The following is a 22,047-nucleotide window of genomic DNA, read 5'->3' on the forward strand; positions in this document are numbered from 1 at the left end:
AGGGCGGGAGTCATGTGCTTTTAAATATATGGTCTAATTTACCTAGGAGTGCTAATTTTCACTCATTTGGACCTTTGAATGCTTCCTCTTACCTTTCCCCCAGCTGTTTCCTCCTTGCCTCCAGGGAGGATCAAAAAACCATCGCTTTGCCCCCGCCCTCCCAGAAACAGACATTTTGATTGGGCACCTGCCCACAGTTGTCACGGTGACAGCCAATCAGAAGGAGTGTTCCTAAGACCCGTTAAGGTGGAGCCTAGGGGAAACCTCAGACCTGGGTCTGAATGTGGCCCTCTAAGCCTCGCTATTCGGCCCTCGGGACTCCCCAAGCCACACATCCTACTGGCACTGGTCCAAACCTTCCTTGAGTTGTTATTTATTCCCCCCCCACCGACTGGAATATATCCTTGAAAGGTGATAACGCCTCCGGCTTGCCCAGATATGGGATGGAGAGAAGCATTTTCAGAAAACCTCTGACCTCCACTTGGCTGGCCTGCAAGGTAAGAGGAATATCTGTTGCTTTATGTGTTTTTTGCCCCACTTGCCATGGGCGTGTATAGCCCCATAGCTGTCAACCGTCCCTTATTTGGCGGGAAACTCCCTTATCCCAGCGCCATGTCCCGCTGCTGTCCCTTATTGATGATGTCCCTTAAATTTCCCGGGTTTCAAAGGAAGCAGCTCCTCTCCCTCTCTGCCGGCCAGGGAGGAGGGAGGCTTCAACTGGGTTGCTTGGCTGCCCAGCCTGCCCCCCTCTGGCCTCTTCTCATCAGCTTCGGCCCCCGGGAACCCCTCCCCGCCGGGACTGGCGGGAGCCTCAGGACTTTCCGCAGCCATCCTCCTCGTGGCCGCTGAACTGAGCTTCTCTGCCTGGGGACTCCCCTCTGCCCGCCGCCAGAGGACCCGGATGAGATGGGCCGCCTGGGGCGGCCTTTGAATTGCTGAGGAGCCTTGAGAGGAGAGTGAGGGCAACCCTAGAGAAAGCAGTTCAGAGAGAGGAGGCGGAGGCGTAGGCAGGTGTTCCAAGGGCTAACCATAGAGGGGGAAAGCGGAGGCAGGACCGCAAGCGCTTCTCCCATAGATTTGTAGTGGTAGACTAGCATAGATGGTCTGATCTGCAGGTTTACTTTGGGCGCTATTTCCCCCCCCCTCCTCCCGCCCCGCCTGATGGAACTGAGAGCTGCAGATGGAGCACGAGAGAAAAGATACAGAACTGCAGCAGCATCTTCGTAGCTTGGACTTCGTTTCGCGCAAAAAGTGGTTGCTGCTTGTAGTTATTTAATTGCAGTGTTTCATCAGCTGGTGTCTTGAGCAGCAACCTCTGGAAACGAAGGGCTAAAAACTGGCGCTGCTCTCCCATATTATCTGGTCCCCTTTAACTTTGTATTTCAGCTGGTTGACTAAAATCCCTTATTTTGGCTGCTGATCCCTCGTTTTCGAGGCTGCTGGTCCCTTATTTACCAACATGCAAGTTGACAGCTATGGTATAGCCCTCCTAAGGGAATGCAGCCCCCGGTGTGAAATTACCTAAACTGCACCGCCTAAACACACACAGCCTACCCTCCCAACATTTCTCCCATGAAAATAGGGACGTCCCGTTCCATAATGATAATGTTACTATTTATTCCTCACACATCTTACTGACTTGCCTCAGCCACTCTGGGCAGCTTCCAGCAAATATATATGCTGCTATGAGGTGCTTTGTTTTGTTTTGATAAAATGTCTGATAAAATGAGTTGACAATCCTACTAAAGTACACAAAGTGCTTGTCCCTCATAGCCTCCAACATTGATCCAGTGAAAATAGGGACGTCCCTTTTCTTTAAATTTTATTATTATTATTATTATTATTATTATTATTATTATTATTATTATTATTATTATACCTATCTGACCGGGTTGCCCCAGCCACTCTTGGTGGCTTCCAACAAATATAAAAAATAATAATAAAACGTTAAACATTTTCTTAAAAAAAAAATCCTATGCAGGGCTGTCTTCAGATGTCTTCTAAAGGTTGCATAGTTACTTATCTCTTTGGCACAAGGGTTGCATAACTCCATACCCTCCAACATTTCTCCAGCATGAAAATAGGGATGTCCTAAGGAAAAGCGGGGCATTCTGGGATCAAATCAGAAACCGGGATTTTATTTTATTTATTAGATTTATATACCGCTCTTCGTCAAAAGATTTCACAGAATAAAATACAAGGTAAAGGGCAAGTGAGCAATTAAACGAAAACAGCAAAACAAGACCACCACCCCTCCAGACACATTTAAAAGGCTGTACAATATTTACCAGCCAAAGGCCTGATTAAAGAGTAACGTTTTCGCCTGGCGCCTAAAAATATAAAATTGAAGGTGAGTGGGGAATCTCCCTGGGGAAAAAGAGCACCACACAAACAGGGAGGCACCACAGAGAAGGCCCGTTCTTGTGTTGCCGCCCTCGTGACCTCGTGTGGAGGAAGCACACGAAGAAGGGTTTCAGATGATGAACGCAGAGTCCAGGACGGTTTATATGGGGAGAGGCACTCTTTCATGTTTATTCATTTATACTCCGCCTTTTCCCCTGGCAGGACTCAAGGCGGCCTACAGATAAAAGGGAGAATGGCTAAAAACATGGAAGTAAATCATTTAAAAAACAATTAAACATGTATAGATTTTAAACCGTATAGGTAAGGTAAAGCCCCCCCCCCCCCTGACCATTAGATCCAGTCGTGACTGACTCTGGGGTTGTGGCGCTCATCTCGCTTTATTGGCCGAGGGAGCCGGTGTACATCTTCCAGGTCATGTGGCCAGCATGACTAAGCCGCTTCTGGAGAACCAGATCATCACACAGAAACACGGTTTACCTTCCTACCAGAGCGGTACCTATGTATCTATTTGCACTTTAACGTGCTTTTGAACTGCTAGGTTGGCAGGAGCAGGGACCGAGCAACGGGAGCTCACCACGTCACGGGGATTCAAACCACCAGCCTTCCAATTGGCAAGCCCTAGGCTCTGTGGTTTAACCCACAGTGCCACCCGCGTCCCGTTTAAACCGTATACATATAGTTTAAAATACACAGATAATTACACACACACACAAAAGCCCAGCATGGCATCAGCCCTTTCATTAAAAGCAGCCAGTTCCCCAAAGCCTGTTGGAACAAGGTCTAGGGCAGGCCTCCTCAAACTTGGCCCTCCAGATGTTTTTGGCCTACAACTCCCATGATCCCTAGCTAGCAGGACCAGTGGCCAGGGATGATGGAAGCCTGGTGTTGCATAGCTGTAGATCTAGAGATTTACCGTATTGGCCTGAATATAAGCCTCACTCCCACCCCCCCAATTCCAACCATGAAAAGTTAAAGTGCGGCTTATATTCGCAACCTTACGGTATGCAGCCCGGAGTGCGGGGCCAGGAGTGCGGCAAAGCAGCGCCCGCCCCATGCGTAGCCCCCCCTCCTCTCCCCCAAGGCCAGGAAGGGAGAGAGCGAGGCTCCCCCCCCCAGTATGCCGCCAGGAGCAGCGAGGAATGGAGCTGCTTATATTTGGGTATTTTTTCTTGTGTCTCCCCCACTCCAATTTTAAAGGTGTGGCTTATATTCGGGTGCGGCTTATATTCGGGCCAATACAGTATTTATGGTGTACTTCTGTGCATGTCTACTCAGAAGCAGACCCTACTGAGTTCAAAGGAACTTCTCCCTAGGTCAGTTGTAGCCTCACCCATCCCTGGTTCTTACCTTACCTTCCTTTAAAGAAGTGAGAACAACATTGCAATCTCACAGTAACCCTTTTGAGGTAGGTGGGAATTCAAGGGACTTGGCCACAGGCACTCACTGTGAGGTGAGATCTGAACTGGACTTTGCTCCATCCATGCCCACCATGCTTTCCAGCACATTGTGCCACATCATTCCCAAATCAGTGCATTTCCTTTGGGAATCAAGAAGTTCGGGGGGATGAAGGCCATTGCACTATATATAGATATAAATAAATAAAAAGAGGAAGGGAACCTATTTAGAAAAGGACTGAAAGGTACAGAGAGGTCTCCAGGTGGGAGCTTCAGGGTTTATTTCTGGAATAGACTTCAGACAACACTGTGCAGTGGTATGTCTCGTTCCCTCGCTTGCCCGTTGGCCAGCTTTGGATCTGCAATGAAGTCTTGTCTTTTGGCAAGGGTCACAGGTCTTTTCTCCTGCTGCAGGCTGTGCGGCTGCCCATTGGCGTGTGGTTTTGGGTACTGAAGGTTCCAAACGTCCAGTGTTTCTACTGCCCCCTGCTCCGGTCTTCTACCGTGAAAGCCTTTGAATCCCATCTCCTTGGGCTCCATCTTGTCGCACCAGAAGCTTTCTCCGTTGGCACCTCTGAAGGTGGCATAATAAGCGCTGCCCCCTCCAGTCGTGACCCCAGACCGCTCTGTAGCTCCACCTTTGTCAATATCACTTTAAGCATCTGTTCTTTCCCTCCCTACAGCAGCTCCAACAAGTCACACAGCTCCATCTGCCTTAATCAATCCTAGTGTTGAGCGATCTGGAAGTGTCTTTGTTTAAGAGGGCTCCTTTCAGCCAGGTGTTTTTCGCCACCTGCCCCACTCCAGGCCGAGAGGCTGGGCTGAACTGAAGCAGTAGGGCGATGAGGGCTTTGCAGGCCTCGGGCAAGGGGCCCAGGCCGTCTGGGTAGAACACCCCCTTCTTCTGTCGGCGCGGCATGCTGTGGATATGGGTGTCGTCAAAGGGCATGCAGCCAGTCACCATCACATAAAGGACGACTCCCAGGCTCCACACGTCGTACTTTTTGGGGTCGTAGGGGATGCCCAGCAGTACCTCAGGGGAAGCGTAGGCTGCCGATCCGCAGTAAGTGGTGCTCAAGTCTGGATAGCCGCGGGACTCCCTGCCAAAGCCAAAGTCGGTCAGCTTTGCTCGGCGCCCGTCGGCGGTGAGCAGCACGTTCTCGCACTTGAGGTCCCGGTGCACCAAGTTCCGGTCGTGCAAGTAGCGCACGGCAGCCACTACCTGGACGAAGATGTCCCGGGCGTCTGGGACGCAGGGCAGCTTCCCCAGCTGTTGCACCAGCTGCAGCAGGTCGGTGGAAGCGGCTTCCATCACGATGTAGAGCTTCCCATTGCAGACTTCGATGAACTCAAAGACGCGTACAATGTTTGGGTGGCGGATGGCTCGTAAGATGGACAGCTCTCGCGGGAGAAACTTGTGGACGAAATCGGGGGGTGCCCGGCGTCGGTCTACCACCTTGATGGCTAATGGCCCCTTGTATTTGGCCGAGGTGGCTACTCTCACCTTAGAATAGCTCCCCTCCCCCAGTGTTTGGCCCAGCTTGTAGCCAAGCTCACTTAGCCACCTGTCCCCTCCAGAACTCTTCGACATGGTGCAGGGTGCCGCGGAGAGCTCTGATGGGTTTGACCGGGACTTAGATATTAAAACTGGGACCGGAGGCTTTAACCCATTGTGTGTGGTAGATGTTAACCTGCACCCCCTCCCATGTTGCCACTGAGTGCTTAAGACAGCAGCTTTATACAACCTTATCCCAGGGTATTGTGATGTGCTAGAGGTGTCATGGGGTCACCCATCCTTGGGTTGCCAAGGCTGCTGTGCTTGCCTCCTTCATTTCACCTATACTTGTAGGACACGCACAAAAGTCAGGGGTCGTAACATCTCTCCTATGATTACCAGTGTACCTCTATTCCTTTGGTCTAGAGTTAGGGCAATGTGGTCATAAGGACTTCAGCAAAAGCATTCCCGATGGGAGTTTTATTCTACACTGCTATAGCCTTCACAAGAAGTGAGGTTGATGGGGGAACATCTGGTGCCTCCACCTCGAAAGATCTCAGGTAGCTTGCTGGACAATGTCCCCTTCTGAATTCCCAGAGAACTGCTTTGTCCCTGTTGTCCAGTTCTGTTAGTTCAATAAAGGTTCTTGCTGTTGTCACTTTGTCCTGCCTTGTGGGAACTCACCTACACTTCAATAAACATGCTCAGTTAAAACCAAAAGGTGTGGGAACAGGAGTACCCCTTTAAACAGTTGCAAGGTAAAGCTTAGGTTAGGCTTATTGGTTGTAAGTTAAGAAAATGACCACTTGGTTGTCTATTAGGCTCCCTCCAGATCTGTGTTTTGCTGCCCCTTGTTCAGTTCGAAAGGTTTTGTGGGCCATGACATCCTTCCAGGGTTTAGGCGAGTCCCCACGTATCCAAGTAGCACAATTTCCCCCCACCTCCCTGATCTGGTTGGGCTCTAATCTTCTGGGTCAGGTTTGGACTTTGTCTACTCTTACCGATGTCTATTAGGCTGTTATGTCCACCTGCCCATCTCCCCTGTAGCCCAGAGCAGCAGGTCTGCTGCTTCCAAACTGCAAGCCCTCTTGGCCGGCCACGACCGAGAATCCTGACATTGAAATCAGGCCCGTTTGACAGAGCTATCTGCATAGAAAGAGAACGGAGAAGGTTTTGAACGTCCTGCCCAACATCCAACGCCGTGCAGGGCCAGACCCACAGAGACTTTCCATTCGGTCGGATCCTAGAGTTTCTATTGAAGTGGTTTAGTCATAAAAACGCCTTTCTGCAGAGGCAACCATCCAACTTCCTGGCTTCATGGAACGATGGGAAATGAGGGGGAGGGGTTGGTTGGGGACGTGGAAGAAGCAGCAAGCTACGTTTACGAAAGCCAATAATTAAAACCAAAGCGGAGGAAAAAGAGCGAGAGAAGCAAGTATCCACTTCCAAAAATGTTAAGTCTAGGAGTTTGCATGCCACGAAGGCGATTATTTTAGCACAGGAGGAAAACCGAGCCACTGGCCAATTGTAGGATGCCATCTACTTTTGTGGGCAGCTTATTAATTCCAGGCGCTTAACGTGAATGAATCATAGCTACAGATGAACTCTTTGGTGCCCTTTTTAGCACAAGCAAAAACTGTACCAAGAAAGCAGTCATAAATGGTATGAGGGTTTTTTCCCTAGTTTTCATTTGGAGGTCAGAATTCCCCTTTCCTTCACCTTGCTCAGTCCCCCTGGAGAAATTCAGAAATGTTCCCCGTCCCCAGTCCCTAATGGAACAGACATGCTGGGTGCATCTAGACACACCAAAAAAGTGATTTGGTTATGGTTTTCCCAGTAGTGATGTGTGGAAGTGGGAGCTGGACCATCAAGAAGGCTGATCGCCAAAGAATTGATGCTTTGGATTATGGTGCTGGAGGAGACTCTTGAGAGTCCCATGGACTGCAAGAAGATCAAACCTATCCATTCTTAAGGAAATCAGCCCTGGGCACTCACTGGAAGGACAGATCCTGAAGCTGAGGCTCCAATATTTTGGCCACCTCATGAGAAGAGAAGACTCCCTGGAAAAGACCCTGATTTTGGGAAAGACTGAGGGCACAAGGAGAAGGAGATGACAGAGGATGAGATGGCTGGACAGTGTTCTCGAAGCTACCAGCATGAGTTTAACCAAACTGCAGGAGGCCGTGGAAGACAGGAGTGCCTGGCGTGCTCTGGTCCATGGGGTCACGAAGAGTCGGACATGACTAAACAACAACAACAAAAACTTCATACAGGGAAATCCCGTTGGCAAAAGATGGGACTCCACAGCGCCATCTGGTGTCACAGTGTTATAACACATATAAAGTGCTTTATCTTTATGCATGTAGCTGAGTCCACTGTTAACGATGGGCATATGTATTAATATGATGGTTGTGGTAGAACAACCTACAACATGCCCTAAATGTAGCAAAAGCCGGGGTGGCTTCTGTAAATCTGGGACTGTCCCTGGAAAACAGGGAGAGTTGTAAATGGAAGATCAGCTTCCCAGCTCTACGGATGTGTTTTGAGGTCCTTGTGTGACGACGGTGTAGAATTCCCTGTATGGTGCAAAATTCCCTCTAAGCAAAGATAAAAGAAAATTGCCTTTGATTTGAGCACTGCTAGTGACAGTGTTGTTGCTTGACCTGAGAGTAAACTCAGGGATTATTAGAAAGATTTTTTTTAAAGAAGAAAGAAAGAAAGAAAGAAAGAAAGAAAGAAAGAAAGAAAGAAAGAAAGAAAGAAAGAAAGAAAGAAAGAGAAAGAAAGAAAGAAAGAATTTTTGAAATATAATTGGGTGGCCCCTGGTGTGTTGCTGAGCAGAATGTGTAAATGGTCTGCTTTGAGTCATAGTCATAACCGTGTTCCAGGGAAGAAGCACAGAAGCATAATGCTTAGAGCTAAATGGGTAAAGCTCAGCTTTGTAACAAGATCCATCCTCCCTCCCCTCTCCTTCAACAGGAGCTCAAAACACAGCGTTCAGGTTAATCAAACCTTGCTAGGTATTGTGTTCAGTTGTGCCTTTCATTCAGCTTCCAGAGGCAGAACAATGGCTGTTTTACTAATTGGTTTCTGAAGTACTAAGTGTCATTCAGTACAGAAAATAGAACTTTAAAAACAAACAAACAAACAAAAAACAACAACAACGGTCAGTCTTATTTTGCATCTTAATCACCTGTCAACTACTTTGGCTCTAAATTATTTTTCAAGGTTAAATGTTAAGAATACAGTACTGTATAGCCCGAATATAGGCTTGTTCGTTTGTTTTAAATCAAATGTAAACGGGTGGGGTAGGGAAGCGGGTGGCGCTGTGGGTTAAACCACAGAGCCTAGGACTTACCGATTAGAAGGTCGGCAGTTCGAATCCCTGCGACGGGGTGAGCTCCTGTTGCTCAGTCCCTGCTCCTGCAAACCTAGCGGTTCAAAAGCACGTCAAAGTGCAAGTAGATAAATAGGCACCGCTCCGGCGGGAAGGTAAACAGCGTTTCTGTGTGCTGTTCTGCTTTGCCAGAAGTGGCTTAGTCATGCTGGCCACATGACCCGGAAGCTGTCCCCGGCTCCCTCGGCCAATAAAGCGAGATGAGCACTGCAACCCCAGAGCCGGCCACGACTGGACCTAATGGTCAGTGGTCCCTTTACCCTTTAAATGCTAGTTGCAGAGCACTAGATTCCAGTAGGACAGAACACTTCCACTGGCAGACACAGGGTGTGTGTGTGTGTGTGTGTGTGCGCGCGCAAAACCTTGTGGATCTCAAAAAGAGGACTGATACCTGGCTTCTCAGCTGTGCCAAACAGAAGCAACTGTATATAAACAAAGCAGGGGAGAAAACCTGCCTGATTCCTTCTGTGGTTGGTGTGAACTGGCTGGGCTTCAGATGAAGTACTTGATCTGCTGCGCCACCCCTCTTTCCTATTAACACAGCAATCCTAACCCCCAGATTTGCTGGCTGAAGTGTGTTAAAATGAAGCGGGAACTTCTCCACTGCAAGCAGAGAGCAGCTCAGTTGGCCAGAGGGCATCGGTGGCGCCTGGCATGTCTGCAGAAAGTTCCATAGGTGCACATCTGTTGCTGGCAGGATCCCAAGGGTCAAAGTGGCCAAGGATCTACAGGCAGAGTCCATCAACAGCAGCTCCCTCCATCTTGACATCACCTTTTGAAGTGGGTCTAAGTATTACGATGCGTCGAGAGAAGACCAAGTGTGCGTTTTTGTATGTATGCCTGCGTAGAGCCTTATGTGCTTGAGTGAAGTGCCAGCGAGGAAGAACGTGCTTTTCAGTCTTTTGCTCTCTTCTCCTTTGCAATTTTCTGTGTTGTTTTCGGTTACCACTGTCTCTTGTTTCGCGGGTGGGAAATGGTTGGTCTCTTAGACATAAGAGCGCTGTGGAGCTGCTTTAAAGGGCAAGCTGTCCTACTTTGAGGGTCACATTCAGCTGACCCTGCTGTTGGGCATAGGCTGTGGCACAGAAAGTGGGTCTTTGTGAATATTTCCCTTGCTGAGCTAGCTTCAGAGTACAGTATGGCATGGTCAGTAGTGGAGAAGCTCCTTTGCTTACTTAATCTCTCCTGACAAGAGAAGAAGGAAGGAAGGAAGGAAGGAAGGAAGGAAGGAAGGAAGGAAGGAAGGAAGGAAGGAAGGAAGGAAGGAAGGGCATAAGAGAAAGAGAGAGAGAGCGCTCACCTCCTGGGCCTAGGATGGCGAAACAAGGCTAATATTCCGGAAATCCTTGTCTTAGACTCTGTGAAAGGATTCTGTGGAACTGTAACAACCCTTCTTGTGGATTATTGGACTCTTTGAACAGACAGGTGGAATAGATACTTATACATGTATAGACCTTATGCATAAACTGACTAGAGAATGAACTGATCCACTGGGTCTTCTGCTTTTTTCGTTGAACTTTATGAGACTTCCGTTGAAATCTACAATTTGATACAATGAATAGTATACCTTATTTATTCACAAGTAGAGCTGGTTACGTCTTGTGTGTTTATCAGAGTACAGTATGGCATGGTCAGTAGTGGAGAAGGTCCTTTGCTTACTTAAACTCTCCTGACGAGAGAGAGGAAGGAAGAGAGAAAGAAGGAGAGAGAATGAGAGAGAGAAAGAGAGCTCACCTCCTGGGCCTGGGTCTATCTGCATCACAGGCTCAGAACTGCAGCTGTGTGAGAGAGGCCAGGGATCCCTAACAGAGAATGCTCAGCATCTTCACCAAATTGCAGTTCCCAGAATTCTTGGGAGGGAAGCTGTGACTGTTAAGCTGGTATCATGCCAAAATATCTCCAATGCTTGACTGCTTGACTGAGGTTAGCTACTGAGATTGCAGGTCAGTTTGACAAGATGACCCTCAGGGACTCTTCCAACTCTACAATTCTATGGTTCTAAAAGCTACAGAGTATGCAGGTATGAGTGCCGACGCTCCCTTAAAAGACCAGACTGAGCAATATCTTTCCTTTTACTACCTGTGTATGTTTCTGCTCTGCACACACAACTTCTCTCCATCGTTTTCCCCCGAGAAGAGACATGAGGTTGTTCACAGGTGAGGTGATGCTGCGGTTGCTAGGTAACCACAACGGGCTGCTTCTCCCTTCTCCAAAAAAGGGCAAAATGGCTAACAGAAAACCTGAAGCACAGGCGTAATCACCTTGCCCTTTCTCCCTTGGATCTTTGTCCCATCCATCCAACAACTTCCCACGGCAGCCTTATGCTACCCAATCAATCAAAAACACAGTAAAAACATTGAAAACACACACCAGATACCCACAAAGCATTCAGTTCTGATATATAAGGGAAGCCACCAGAGAGAGCATCCTCCCTGGACAAAGCATTCCACTGTAAAGGTGCCACCACCAGGTAGCCCCTTCCCCCTGGGTACCATATTTTTCGCCCTATAGGACACACTTTTCCCCCTCCCAAATTGAAGGGGAAATGTGTGTGCGTCCTATGGGGCGAATGCAGGCTTTCGATGAAGCCTGGAGAGCGAGAGGGGTCGGTGTGCACCGACCCCTCTCGCTTTCCAGGCTTTGGGCAGCTGTCCGCAAGTCTTGGGAGCCTGGCGCGACTTCCCGCCAGGCTCCCAAGACTTGCAGAGAGCTGCCTGCATCCCGAAGCCTGGGGCGCACTGAGCAGTGTGCCCCGGGCTTCGGGCAGATATCTGCTAGCCTGGGGAGACCGGTGCGACTTCCCGCCGGGCTCACTAGGCTTGCGGATAGCAGCCTGTTCTGGGGGCTGGGGTTGGGGGAAGTTCAGGCTTCCCCCGCCCCAGCCCCACGCCTGGGGAAAAAAAATTCCCCTTTATCCCCCCCCCCCAAATCTAGGTGCGCCCTATGGGGCGAAAAATATGGTAACTGCCTGCCGCATCTCAGTTAACTGGGAAATGAAGATCTCTGTGGAGCCAGTGAGTCCTTCAGATCTGCTGCTCTCAAGCCATGAGGACTTTTAAAGCAATACCTGATCTATTTGGCTGAGAACACAACCAGCAAAGTGGAAGTTGCATCCACTGAGCACTTTGCTTCTTTTCAGCATTTATATGCCCACAAAGTCTTTAATGGGTGCGAAATGGAAGAACTTCCCACGATCCACTCAAATCAATGGGCTTAAGCAATATTCCGCTCTGCATTGGTTTGTGAGCCCAAGTATGACTGCGTATCTATCTAACTGGAATTAGCACGACCCTTCTTTGGGAAAGTGCTTGAGAGGGTGGTGGCTGTTCAGTTCTGGGTGGAAACTGATAATCTGGAGTCATTCCAGTTTGAGTTCAGCCCTGGTTTCAGGACCAAATCAGCTCTGGTCACTCTTGAACTTTGTCAACCCAGTAGTCAATCACACCATTCAAAGTAGGAGCCAACTCTTTTATTACAAAAAGTGTGATATTCACAGACCTGGCGGAGTGTCATGCCTAAGCTCATCTCCGGTAGGTCTTGCCCCCATGAAACAGTTGCTAGGACTGACGGTCCCCATCTCTCCACGGCTGCCTAAGTTCTCTATTCTCCAGATTTAATTCCCAACCAGAGACTGTGTCTGCATGAAGCCAACCTTCTGCCCTTTTCATGCCTCCCGTAAACTGTACGCCAGCTCCTTCAGCCAGTAAAGTGAGAGGAGCAGTGCAACCCCCGAGTCGTCCACGACTGGACCTAATGGTTAGGGGTCCCTTTACCTAAGCTTGGTGGCATGGAAAAGTTTTCAGCAGACATTTGGATGAGCATTCAACAGGGCTGGGTTAATGACACTAAAAATTTCAGATTCCTATTGCTGCTGGAAGAGCCTCACCAGTGACCAATGATGCTCCTGCAAATAGTTCACCGACGGCATACAAGCTCACAAATGACAGGAATAGCACAGCCATGCCGGGTGAAGATGGGCTCACGTGCTGCGCTGTTGTGATGGCCTGGGAATCGGGTTCGGAAGCTGAACCTGAGGAATCCCAGCCTGCACAGGATTCCCCGCCTCCAGAACCAGCTGAGCCGGGGCTGGGGCCTGAGCCTGAAGGGTCCTCACCTGTGCTGGATCATCAGCTGCAGGCACCAGCTGAATCCGCTCTGGCTCCTGAGGGCATGGAGGACCCATTGCCTGCAAGTGCTCCACTCTCAGCCCTGTCAGAGGAAGACGAGGTTGCCTCTGGGTCTGGTAACCCTCCATCCTCTCCTAAGCTGCAGAGGCTCAGGGCAGAGAGGCGGAGGGAACTAACTTCCCGCAAGAGGAGTGCTCGCCTCCAGGCCAGGAGAGGTGAGTCACCTGAGGATCGGGGCCGCCCTATGCCTCGGGGGAGATAAAAGCCAGCCAGCCCCAGTCCCAAGTTGCGGGAGCAACATTGTTGGTTGTCAGTTCCAACCTGATCCCTGACCTGCTTCCCTGCCAGAGCTCTTGACCTCACCCGATGCCCTGCCCTGCACCCAGCTTCAACTTCTATGGACTGCCTTCCTATTGCACCATCAACCTCGGACTGGACTCGGACCTCGCCTCTTGGTTAGCCCCGGGACCAGCACAGCTATTAGCACTGCAATTGGGGCAGTGTGCCAGTGTGCAAAAGTGGTCAATTTAGGTGTCATCGTGAAAAATGGAAAGACCCATAGTTTTATGCAAAAGTCTTTATTTAACAATGCCCTCCTTATGCCTTCCATAAGTCGAAAAAAAATACTTCAGCTTTTGGTTACTGGTTTCATACAGAGCAGCATTACACAAGATGCGGTACTGACAGATCCCCGGTGACCCCCCCCCCCATGCCATATAGTCCGCCCGAAAGTCTCTCCCAGGTATGTATTACAGTACTTGCATCACTGTCAATACAACAGCCTCCCTTGTCTTCGTGGTGGCCCATTTTCTTTCTACGTGGTGGTGGGCATGTCATTCTCTGTTGCAGCAGGAGTGTCTGGGTCAGGTTCTGGGACATACTGGTATTTGTTCACAAAATGGTCCACGAGACGCTGCCTGGTTGCTGCCACTTCTTTCTCATAGGCGTTTATTACACTTTGGCCAGTTTTGCTCTGGAGAAGAAAGGGGGTAGATTTTATTGAGTTGCCATTTTTGAAGTTAAAGACTGCAAGCAGCTACTTTAGATATTGCAAGATTATGGCAAGGAGCCTGGCACCGCCAGTGCCACATGCTCACTGTCCCCCTGCCTGGGGTGGTTGCATCTGAAAATGGGGACTTCTGACAAGCTGCCCAGAGCAATGTGCACACAATTGCTGCGAGAGAGGCACCTTACACACCTCTGGGGGGTGATAAGGGGCACTAGAGAAGTCGTACAGGGAACCAAAAGCATGAAGTGCAGGCGGCAAACATTTTGTGCACGTTCAATTGATATGCGACCGCCAATGCGCAGGTCATTTTGGACCTGGAAGGAGGCAGGCTTCTGCACATTCCCCCAGTGCCTGCAGGGGCCAGGAAAGGAACTCCCCTGCAAAATGTTGCCGCCTGTTACTTCACACCAGTTGTTCCAGTGGCAAGATTTTCTCCAACCCTTTCCTACTTGAGTTAGGGTCAGAACTCTTTACCGCTGAATCAGAGCCAATGGCAATCTACTGAAGACCTGAATTGCTGCTTGCCGCACCTCAGAAGAAGAAGAAGAAGAAGAAGAAGAAGAGTTTGGATTTATATCCCGCTTTATCACTACCCTAAGGAGTCTCAAAGCGGCTAACATTCTCCTTTCCCTTCCTCCCCCACAACAAACACTCTGTGAGGTGAGTGGGGCTGAGAGACTTCAGAGAAGTGTGACTGGCCCAAGGTCACCCAGCAGCTGCATGTGGAGGAACGGGGAATCGAACCCGGTTCCCCAGATTATGAATCTACCGCTCTTAACCACTACACCACACTGGCTCTCCAGCCTTAAGAAGCGGCGTTTTCTCAGGGAAAACTCTGGAGTTAAAAAAGGAGCATTCGGAAAACATGGGCCTTTGCCTGGAAGGCACAGAGAAAAAAAAGGTAAGTATGGACAAGCCCTTAGACACAGAGATGCCAAGATTTACATGAACTAGTGGACAGGAAAAATTCATTTTGGTGCAAATTTCCAAAGCCCACAGATATCCGTGTCTTAACTTACAAGAAAGATCCTGACCCGCTCCATCTCTAGTTCGTAGTATTCTTCAACTGTCAGGTCGTCAAAACTCTTTGAAAGGGACAAAAACCCACAAGAGTCTTTGGCACGCTTGGAGTGCTCCAGCCTGCAGTGGGAACAGTAAGGTGGCAAGTGAGCAGCTTAAGAGGACCAAGAGAGATTGACCAGTAAACTCAGAGGAAACTCAAAGCAAAAATTTGTGGGAAAATGGGATGGTTATAGAAGATATGTTCAAAAATACAATAATAGTTTTGACTCCGTGCTAGCATTCGAGTGATAAAGGAACTAAAAGGAGGTGGATAACAATTAAAGATTTATTATGTTTTCAGAAAGGTTTATATAGGTAAACCTTTATAGGTATTATATAGAAAGGTTTATTGTTTTGTGTACATTCAAATGTAAGATAAAATATATCCAAAGGGACTTGACAAGAAGTCAAAGTTGAAGAAAAGATTTTGGAAGATAAAAGAGGGAAAAATATTTACTTTCATTATTATCATTTTGTGTGCAGGTGTGGGTGTGTGGGTGTCTGCACAAATGTGTGTTGTAAGCAATGTTTGGGAGGAAATAAGAGGGTAAATAACAAACTAAATATTGATGTATGTAATTTTTATTTCTTAATTATATTTAGTGGTAGTATGTCTGTATTGTTTTTTGTAACATAAAATCATTCAATAAAAATTATTAAAAAAAAGAGTACCAAGAGAGATTAGAGGAATTTTGTCCTCCTCCCTCCCCAACTTCAACAACTTTCTTCAGACCACTTTCACTTCAATAAGATCTGTAACAATTTAAAATGGTGCTTTTCTAGCTAACCTGCATTAGCCAAGGTGAACAAAGAGAGTGTAACCCAAATAGAAAGGCATTCTTATCCACTGATCCCCACTTGGTATTTCATAGAGTTTTCACCTTGGGCAATTGCTAGGCCAAAGAACCCCGCTGGGTCTTTCTTACCAGGGATCATGATCTGGCTCCCAGCCCTCCAACTCTATTAAGCAGAAGAAACACTTTGCCAGGTCAGGTTCATTTGCTCCTGGACAGTGGATCAAGCCAGCCCTGGCCATCTGAATGAGAAGAGCAGAACAACATGCTGAAGACATTGGCAAGGAAGCTATATTGTGCAACGTTGGGTGATTCTTGCCCTCCTGACACTTTGGACTCTGACAGCTTAGAATATTTCCTTCCCCATGCTGAAAGTTAACAAGTATATTACGGCATGTAATGCCCTAAGAGAGAATATTATGAAAATGATTTATAGGTGGTACATGACCCCAGTCAAGCTTGCAAAAATTTATCACTTGCCTGACAATAAATGTTGGAAATGTAAAGAAAATGAAGGTACATTCTTTCACCTTTGGTGGACGTGCCCAAGGATTAAGGCTTTCTGGGAAATGATATATAATGAACTGGAAAAGGTATTTAAATATACCTTTCTGAAGAAACCAGAGGCCTTTCTCTTGGGTATTGTCGGCCAAATGGTGCCAAAGAAGGCATGTATGCTACAACAGCAGCAAGAATACTCATCGCAAAGTATTGGAAGACACAAGATCTACCCACCTTGGAGGAATGGCAGATGAAGGTGATAGATTATATGGGACTGGCAGAGATGACTGGCAGAATCCGAGACCAGGGGAGAGAGAAAGCGGAAGAAGATTGGAAGAAATTTAAGGACTATCTTAAGAAATATTGTAAAATTAATGAATGTTAGAATGACGTTGGTTTAGAAAATATGTGGTTTCCAGCTGTAATGGATAAGTAAAAAAGAAAAGAGAGACTAAAAATTAAATGAAAAATAAGGGAAAGGATTTGCTGAATTAATAAATTAGAAATTGGAATACAGAAAGGGGAGGTATGAGGAAGTCGGGGAAGTAAGTTATAAGAAAATAAGGGACTGAAATTATACTTGTTTTTATTTTTGTTTGTTTGTTTGTATTATTGTATTGTATAGTTTTGTTTTTATAAAATGTTTGAAACTTTAATAAAAATCTTTTTTTTTAAAAAAAAAGAAAGTTAATAAGTATAAATCATGTACTCATAGAATTGCAGAGCTAGAAGGGAGTCACTTTGTCCAACCCTCTGCAAAGCAGGAATTTTTTTTTGTCCGGTGTGGGACTCAAACCCATGACACTGAGATTAAGTGCCTTGTGCTCCGCCGACTGAGCTACCCAGGTTTAAGTAAGATAGAGTTGCAATTCTGCAAATCCTGTTTTTGCATGCATCTGAAGAAAACGAGGTGCTCCCTGCTGCCGTATTTTAAAGGCTTGGTAGCAGGTCTTATATTAAAGTTATGCTCCTCTCGCGAGTTGTGACCCAAGTACCTCCTGCTTAGCTTGATCACAGTAACTTGTCCAGTTTCTGCTACCCCAAGATCCGAGCTCTTCAACTTTACATCCAGCAGACCTCATTTAACGTGCAAGGTAAAGTAAAGTTCTCTAAAGGTATTGCTCTGCTGGTTCCTTGCAAGATTTATCTACCTTACGAGAGAGTTGTGTACTTCTTTAATTTTGCACATTCGGTAGCATTTGTTTGCTCTTTACCAGGCATAGCTGTCAACTTTCAGATTTGAAAATAAGGGATCAGCAGCCTCACCTGTCCCAGGGACAGTCTACGGGATATCTAACAATCCGGTATAGCAGCGGGAAACGGCACTGGAATAAGGGAATTTCCCGCAAAAAAAGGGAAGGTTGACAGCTATGCCCCAAGGTTCTCATTTCCCCAACCTTAAGTACAGTCCTGCACATTTCCACGTCCATTTGCTATTAAAAAACACACACACATTCTCGTGAAAATGGATCAGTATTAGAGAGTGAATTTCCCCTAATAGACACATTATTGTTTGCAGTCTTGCCCAACATACACATTTCTGCAAAGCAATTTCCCCTAATACAGAGCATCTTCATGTGATACTTTCAACAATATAGGTATTTTTGAAGTACACACTTTTCTCCAGCATATTCATTACTCGGCTGAAGACCTCATAAAATTCAGAGAACTGCGAATTTCAAAGGATGACTTGTTTTGATTTACATATTGTTTTAGAAAGTCAGATTGGGTAGGTTCACTTTTAAATGCAAATTGAATCACATTTTGCCCTCCTTCCCTGCTTAGCCAAGGTACCAGAGCCAAGAGTGCAAGTCCTTTCACATAAAAATCCCCTCTTGGCCTCCTCTCCACTCCTCCACCCCCCCCGGGATCCTTTTAGGGAAAGAGGGAAGCTTTTTTAGTCTTTATGGTTAGACATCCGGGAGGCAGAAATCCTTGCTAATCTACCTGAAGTCACTCAGATCCAACAGCAGATCCCGTTTATCTTCTCCCCACTCCTGACCTATAGGGTTTGTAATAGCTAGAAAATAAAACCTCTAGGATTTGTAATAGCTACAAGGTAAAATCATAGTATGATGCAGGATTTTGGCGTAGGCAGGTGAGCAACAGAGCATAGCTCAAACCCTTTTCATCCTTAACCTGCAAGGATACTGTCAAAAGATACAAGCAAAAATGCTATTGAGATGACATAAATTCTCTTTGGGAATTTAAGGAGTTTTGCTCACTAAAAAACAACAACCCTGGACCTGCTTCAAGATAGTCTCCATTCCCAAAACCACTGAAAGACCACACCACCCAATCTCATGAATAAACCAAGACTACAAGATACTCACATCAATCTTGGCCAACTGCCTAAAAATTTCCTACACAAGTTAAAAGCCTCAGACCAGACTGGTCGCAATATAACAGACCCCATTACTGAATCTGATTGAACACAGCAAGGCAACTAAACTCCCACTGACAATCAAGTCCCTAGACATCCTCAAAGCTTTTGATCACTTAGAGTGGTAATACCTATTAGCAGTGCTAACTGACATGAAATTTGGTCCTAACTTCTTATAAACCCTCAAGCAAATATACTCCTGAGCCTCAGCAAAATGCAGGACTAACAGTATGGACGCCAATACCATAGCAATCCAAAGAGGCACAAAACAAGGGTGGTTGCTATCTCCCTTCCTATTCATCCTGGCTCTGGAACCCTTAGCAATCCAAATCTGAGCAGCCACAGACATCAAGGGAGTGGAAATAAAAGGCAGAACCTATAAATTAGGGCTCTTGGCCGTCGACTTAATGGTCACAACACCAGACCCCATAAATAATAATAATAATAATAATAATAATAATAATAATAATAATAATAATAATTTATTATTTATACCCCGCCCATCTGGCTGGGCCTTCCCAGCCACTCTGGGCGGCTTCCATAAAAACCAAAAATACAGTAAAATATCACACGTTAAAAACTTCCCTGAACAGGGCTGCCTTAAGATGTCTTCTGAATGTCAGGTAGTTGTTTATCGCTTTGACATCTGCTGGAAGGGCGTTCCACAGGGTGGGCGCCACTACCGAGAAGGCCCTCTGCCTGGTTCCCTGTAGCTTTGCTTCTCGCAATGAGGAAACCACCAGAAGGCCCTCGGCGCTAGACCTCAGCGTCCGGGCAGAATGATGGGGGTGGAGACGCTCCTTCAGGTATACTGGACCGAGGCCGTTTAGGGCTTTAAAGGTCAGCACCAACACCAACCAAAGGTCAGCAACTTCCCTAATCAGAGAACTCAACACATTTGCAATGGTGTCGGGCCTACAGGTAGATTTTGCAAAGTCCGGGGCTATGTGTTTCAACACCCTGCCCCCCTACCCAAAAATAATTTGCCAAGATAAAACTTTGTTGCACTAAGTTCAGATACCAAGGGGTGCAAATAACCAGAAACCTCAGCAAATTATACCTTCACAACTACAACCCCTTGTGATGACAGATCAGCAAAGACCTGAAGAGATGGAACAACACCAGCTTCACTCTCTCAGGCAAAATAGCCATGATCAAGATGATCACCCTCCCAAAACTAACCTATCTATTCCAAACCCTCCCAATCAGGATTCCTTCAGCCCAACTTCGCAAATGGCAGGAAAAATACACTCATTTATCTTCTCACAAAAAAAAGAAAGAATAAGTCCCAAATACCCGCAACTCCCCTCCCCAACTCAATAGCACTTATGCATACCTGACCTACAAAAGTTGGTTTTCTTATTTGTTTGACTAAGTAGACCTACACTTTCAGGAGTACACTTGCAGTTCTCTTTAAAAGGCCAGCATGCAAAGCTTCTCAAGCGATTCTCATAATAATGCATGCTTCTATATTCAAGCAGGCACTTGGCGTTTGAGTTGACTTTGTTCAGCACATTCTCCATTTCTGTGGCTCCTTAGCAGTGTTCCCCTGTCACGACTTACCTCTTTATATATAAGGCACTGAAATGAGCTGACTTGATTGGTCTCCCCTGTCAACATCAATGTAAATGAGCGAGGGGGAACCCCACCCAAAGCAATCTGTAGTTGTCAAAAAAGGAAAAATTAAAAGAGATAGCCCAGCAGCCAAGCCCAGTTTGGTTTGTTCTGTTCAAATACGTTATTAAAAATATTTTTACTCTGCTTTTCAGCCAAAACAAAAGGCTCCTAGAGTGAGTTAGCATGATCAATAATAAGCTTATGCTTACAATAACACACACACACACACAACACAAAAGGAAAAATGGCTTGCTGGGAGAAGGGAAAAAAACACACCCTCAGACACTAGTTTTCAGATACAAGGTTTCTGTAAGTTTTCTTTCTGGTACGAAGAATGAAAGCCAGCTCACTACAACTCTTCTTTCTTTGGCTGATTAGTCCAACCATTGAAGGCAGCCCTGTTTAGGGAAGTTTTTAATGTTCGATGTTTTATCGTGTTTTTAATATTCTGCCGGGAGTCGTCCAAACAGGCTCTTGGAGTTTGAGTTGCTCTCGCCCAGGGAAATCTCCATTTAAGAATCCAATTCTGTGACTTCTTAGCAACCTTTCCCTGACATGACTTATATTTAAAACCATATAGATATGATTCTATTCTGTGAACCGCCCTGAGACTCCTAGGTATAGGGCAGCATATGAATTTAATCAATAAAATAAAATAAAGATAAACATGAGTGCATTGGGATAGGGGGTAGCAAAGGTGATGATAAATCTTGTCTCCTAATTTTTGTTACTTGCACAATCTTCTATCTAGCTCAGCTGGTAGAGAATGAGGCTCTTAATCTCAGGGTTGCAGGTTTGAGCTCCACGTTGGGCAAAAGATTTCTTCATTGCAGGGGGCTGAACTAGATGACCTTTGTGGTCCCTTCCAACTCCACAATTCTACGATTCCTGGTCAAGTTCCTACATATATTGTTCTCATTATGAAGATTCAGGAGCGTTAGGTTGTCCTGTGGTTCTGAAAAGAAATTGTCTCTGGGATTTTATTGAGCTGTGTTTGAGAAATGCTTATTAAAGGTGCACCTTCCCTTTAGCCATTCATTTGCTTCCCCCTGGTGTTGAAATGTACGTATTGCTCTATAGCAGCCTTCCAGGATGAGGATCCTGCAGGTCTTGCTGAATTCCAGCTCCTCCCGTTCCTGAATTTTGGCTATGCTGCCTGGGACTGAAGGGTGCAGAAGTCTTGACAGCATTTGGAGGGCAACAGGTACCCCACCCCCATTCATGCAACTGCGAATAATAATACAAAAAGGGCAAATACAACCACAATGTATGACTTAGCAAATTCTAGTTACAGGTAGGTAGCCGCGTTGGTCTGCCGTAGTCGAAACAAAATAAAAAAATTCCTTCCAGTAGCACCTTAGAGACCAGCTAAGTTTGTTATTGGTGTGAGCTTTCATGTATCTGAAGCAGTGTGCATACACATGAAAGCTCATACCAATACAATAACAAACTTAGTTGGTCTCTAAGGGGCTACTAGGGACATGAGTGGCGCTGTGGGTTAAACCACAGAGCCTAGGACTTGCTGATCAGAAGGTTGGTGGTTCGAATCCCCGCAACGGGGTGAGCTCCCATTGTTCGGTCCCTGCTCCTGCCAACCTAGCAGTTCGAAAGCATGTCAAAGTGCAAGTAGATAAATAGGTACAGCTCCGACGGGAAGGGAAACGGCATTTCTGGGTGCTGCTCTGGTTCACCAGAAGTGGCTTTGCCATGCTGGCCACATGACCCAGAAGCTGTACGCTGGCTCCCTCGGCCAGCAAAGCGAGATGAGCGCTGCAACCCCAGAGTCGGTCACGACTGGACCTAATGGTCAGGGGTCCCTTTAACTTTACCTTTAAGGTGCTACTGGAAGGAATTTATTTTTATTTTCTTAGCAAATTGGAATAGTTAAGTGGCCAAAGGCAAAT

The 22,047-nt window shown here is 46.7% G+C and overlaps 2 protein-coding genes across 2 annotated transcripts; both read right to left on the reverse strand.

Annotated features, from left to right (window-relative positions):
- Positions 1 to 4,016: 4,016 nt before the first annotated feature.
- On the reverse strand, positions 4,017 to 5,490 carry LOC309367160 (testis-specific serine/threonine-protein kinase 6-like). Its single transcript, XM_081906521.1, has one exon. It carries the CDS (start codon positions 5,347 to 5,349, stop codon positions 4,474 to 4,476), a length of 876 nt encoding a protein of 291 aa, XP_081762647.1. The 5' UTR covers positions 5,350 to 5,490; the 3' UTR covers positions 4,017 to 4,473.
- Positions 5,491 to 13,391: 7,901 nt separating this feature from the next.
- On the reverse strand, positions 13,392 to 20,049 carry LOC309363160 (baculoviral IAP repeat-containing protein 5.1-like; the record flags this gene model as incomplete). Its single annotated transcript, XM_081899241.1, has 4 exons — positions 13,392 to 13,750; positions 14,806 to 14,926; positions 15,775 to 15,884; positions 19,912 to 20,049. The coding sequence occupies 4 exons, from the start codon at positions 20,047 to 20,049 to the stop codon at positions 13,592 to 13,594; spliced, it is 528 nt and encodes a 175-aa protein (XP_081755367.1). The 3' UTR covers positions 13,392 to 13,591.
- Positions 20,050 to 22,047: the final 1,998 nt, after the last annotated feature.

Source organism: Podarcis melisellensis, assembly GCF_964234715.1.
Source record: "Podarcis melisellensis genome assembly, chromosome: 1".
In the NCBI taxonomy this organism is placed as follows: domain Eukaryota; kingdom Metazoa; phylum Chordata; class Lepidosauria; order Squamata; family Lacertidae; genus Podarcis; species Podarcis melisellensis.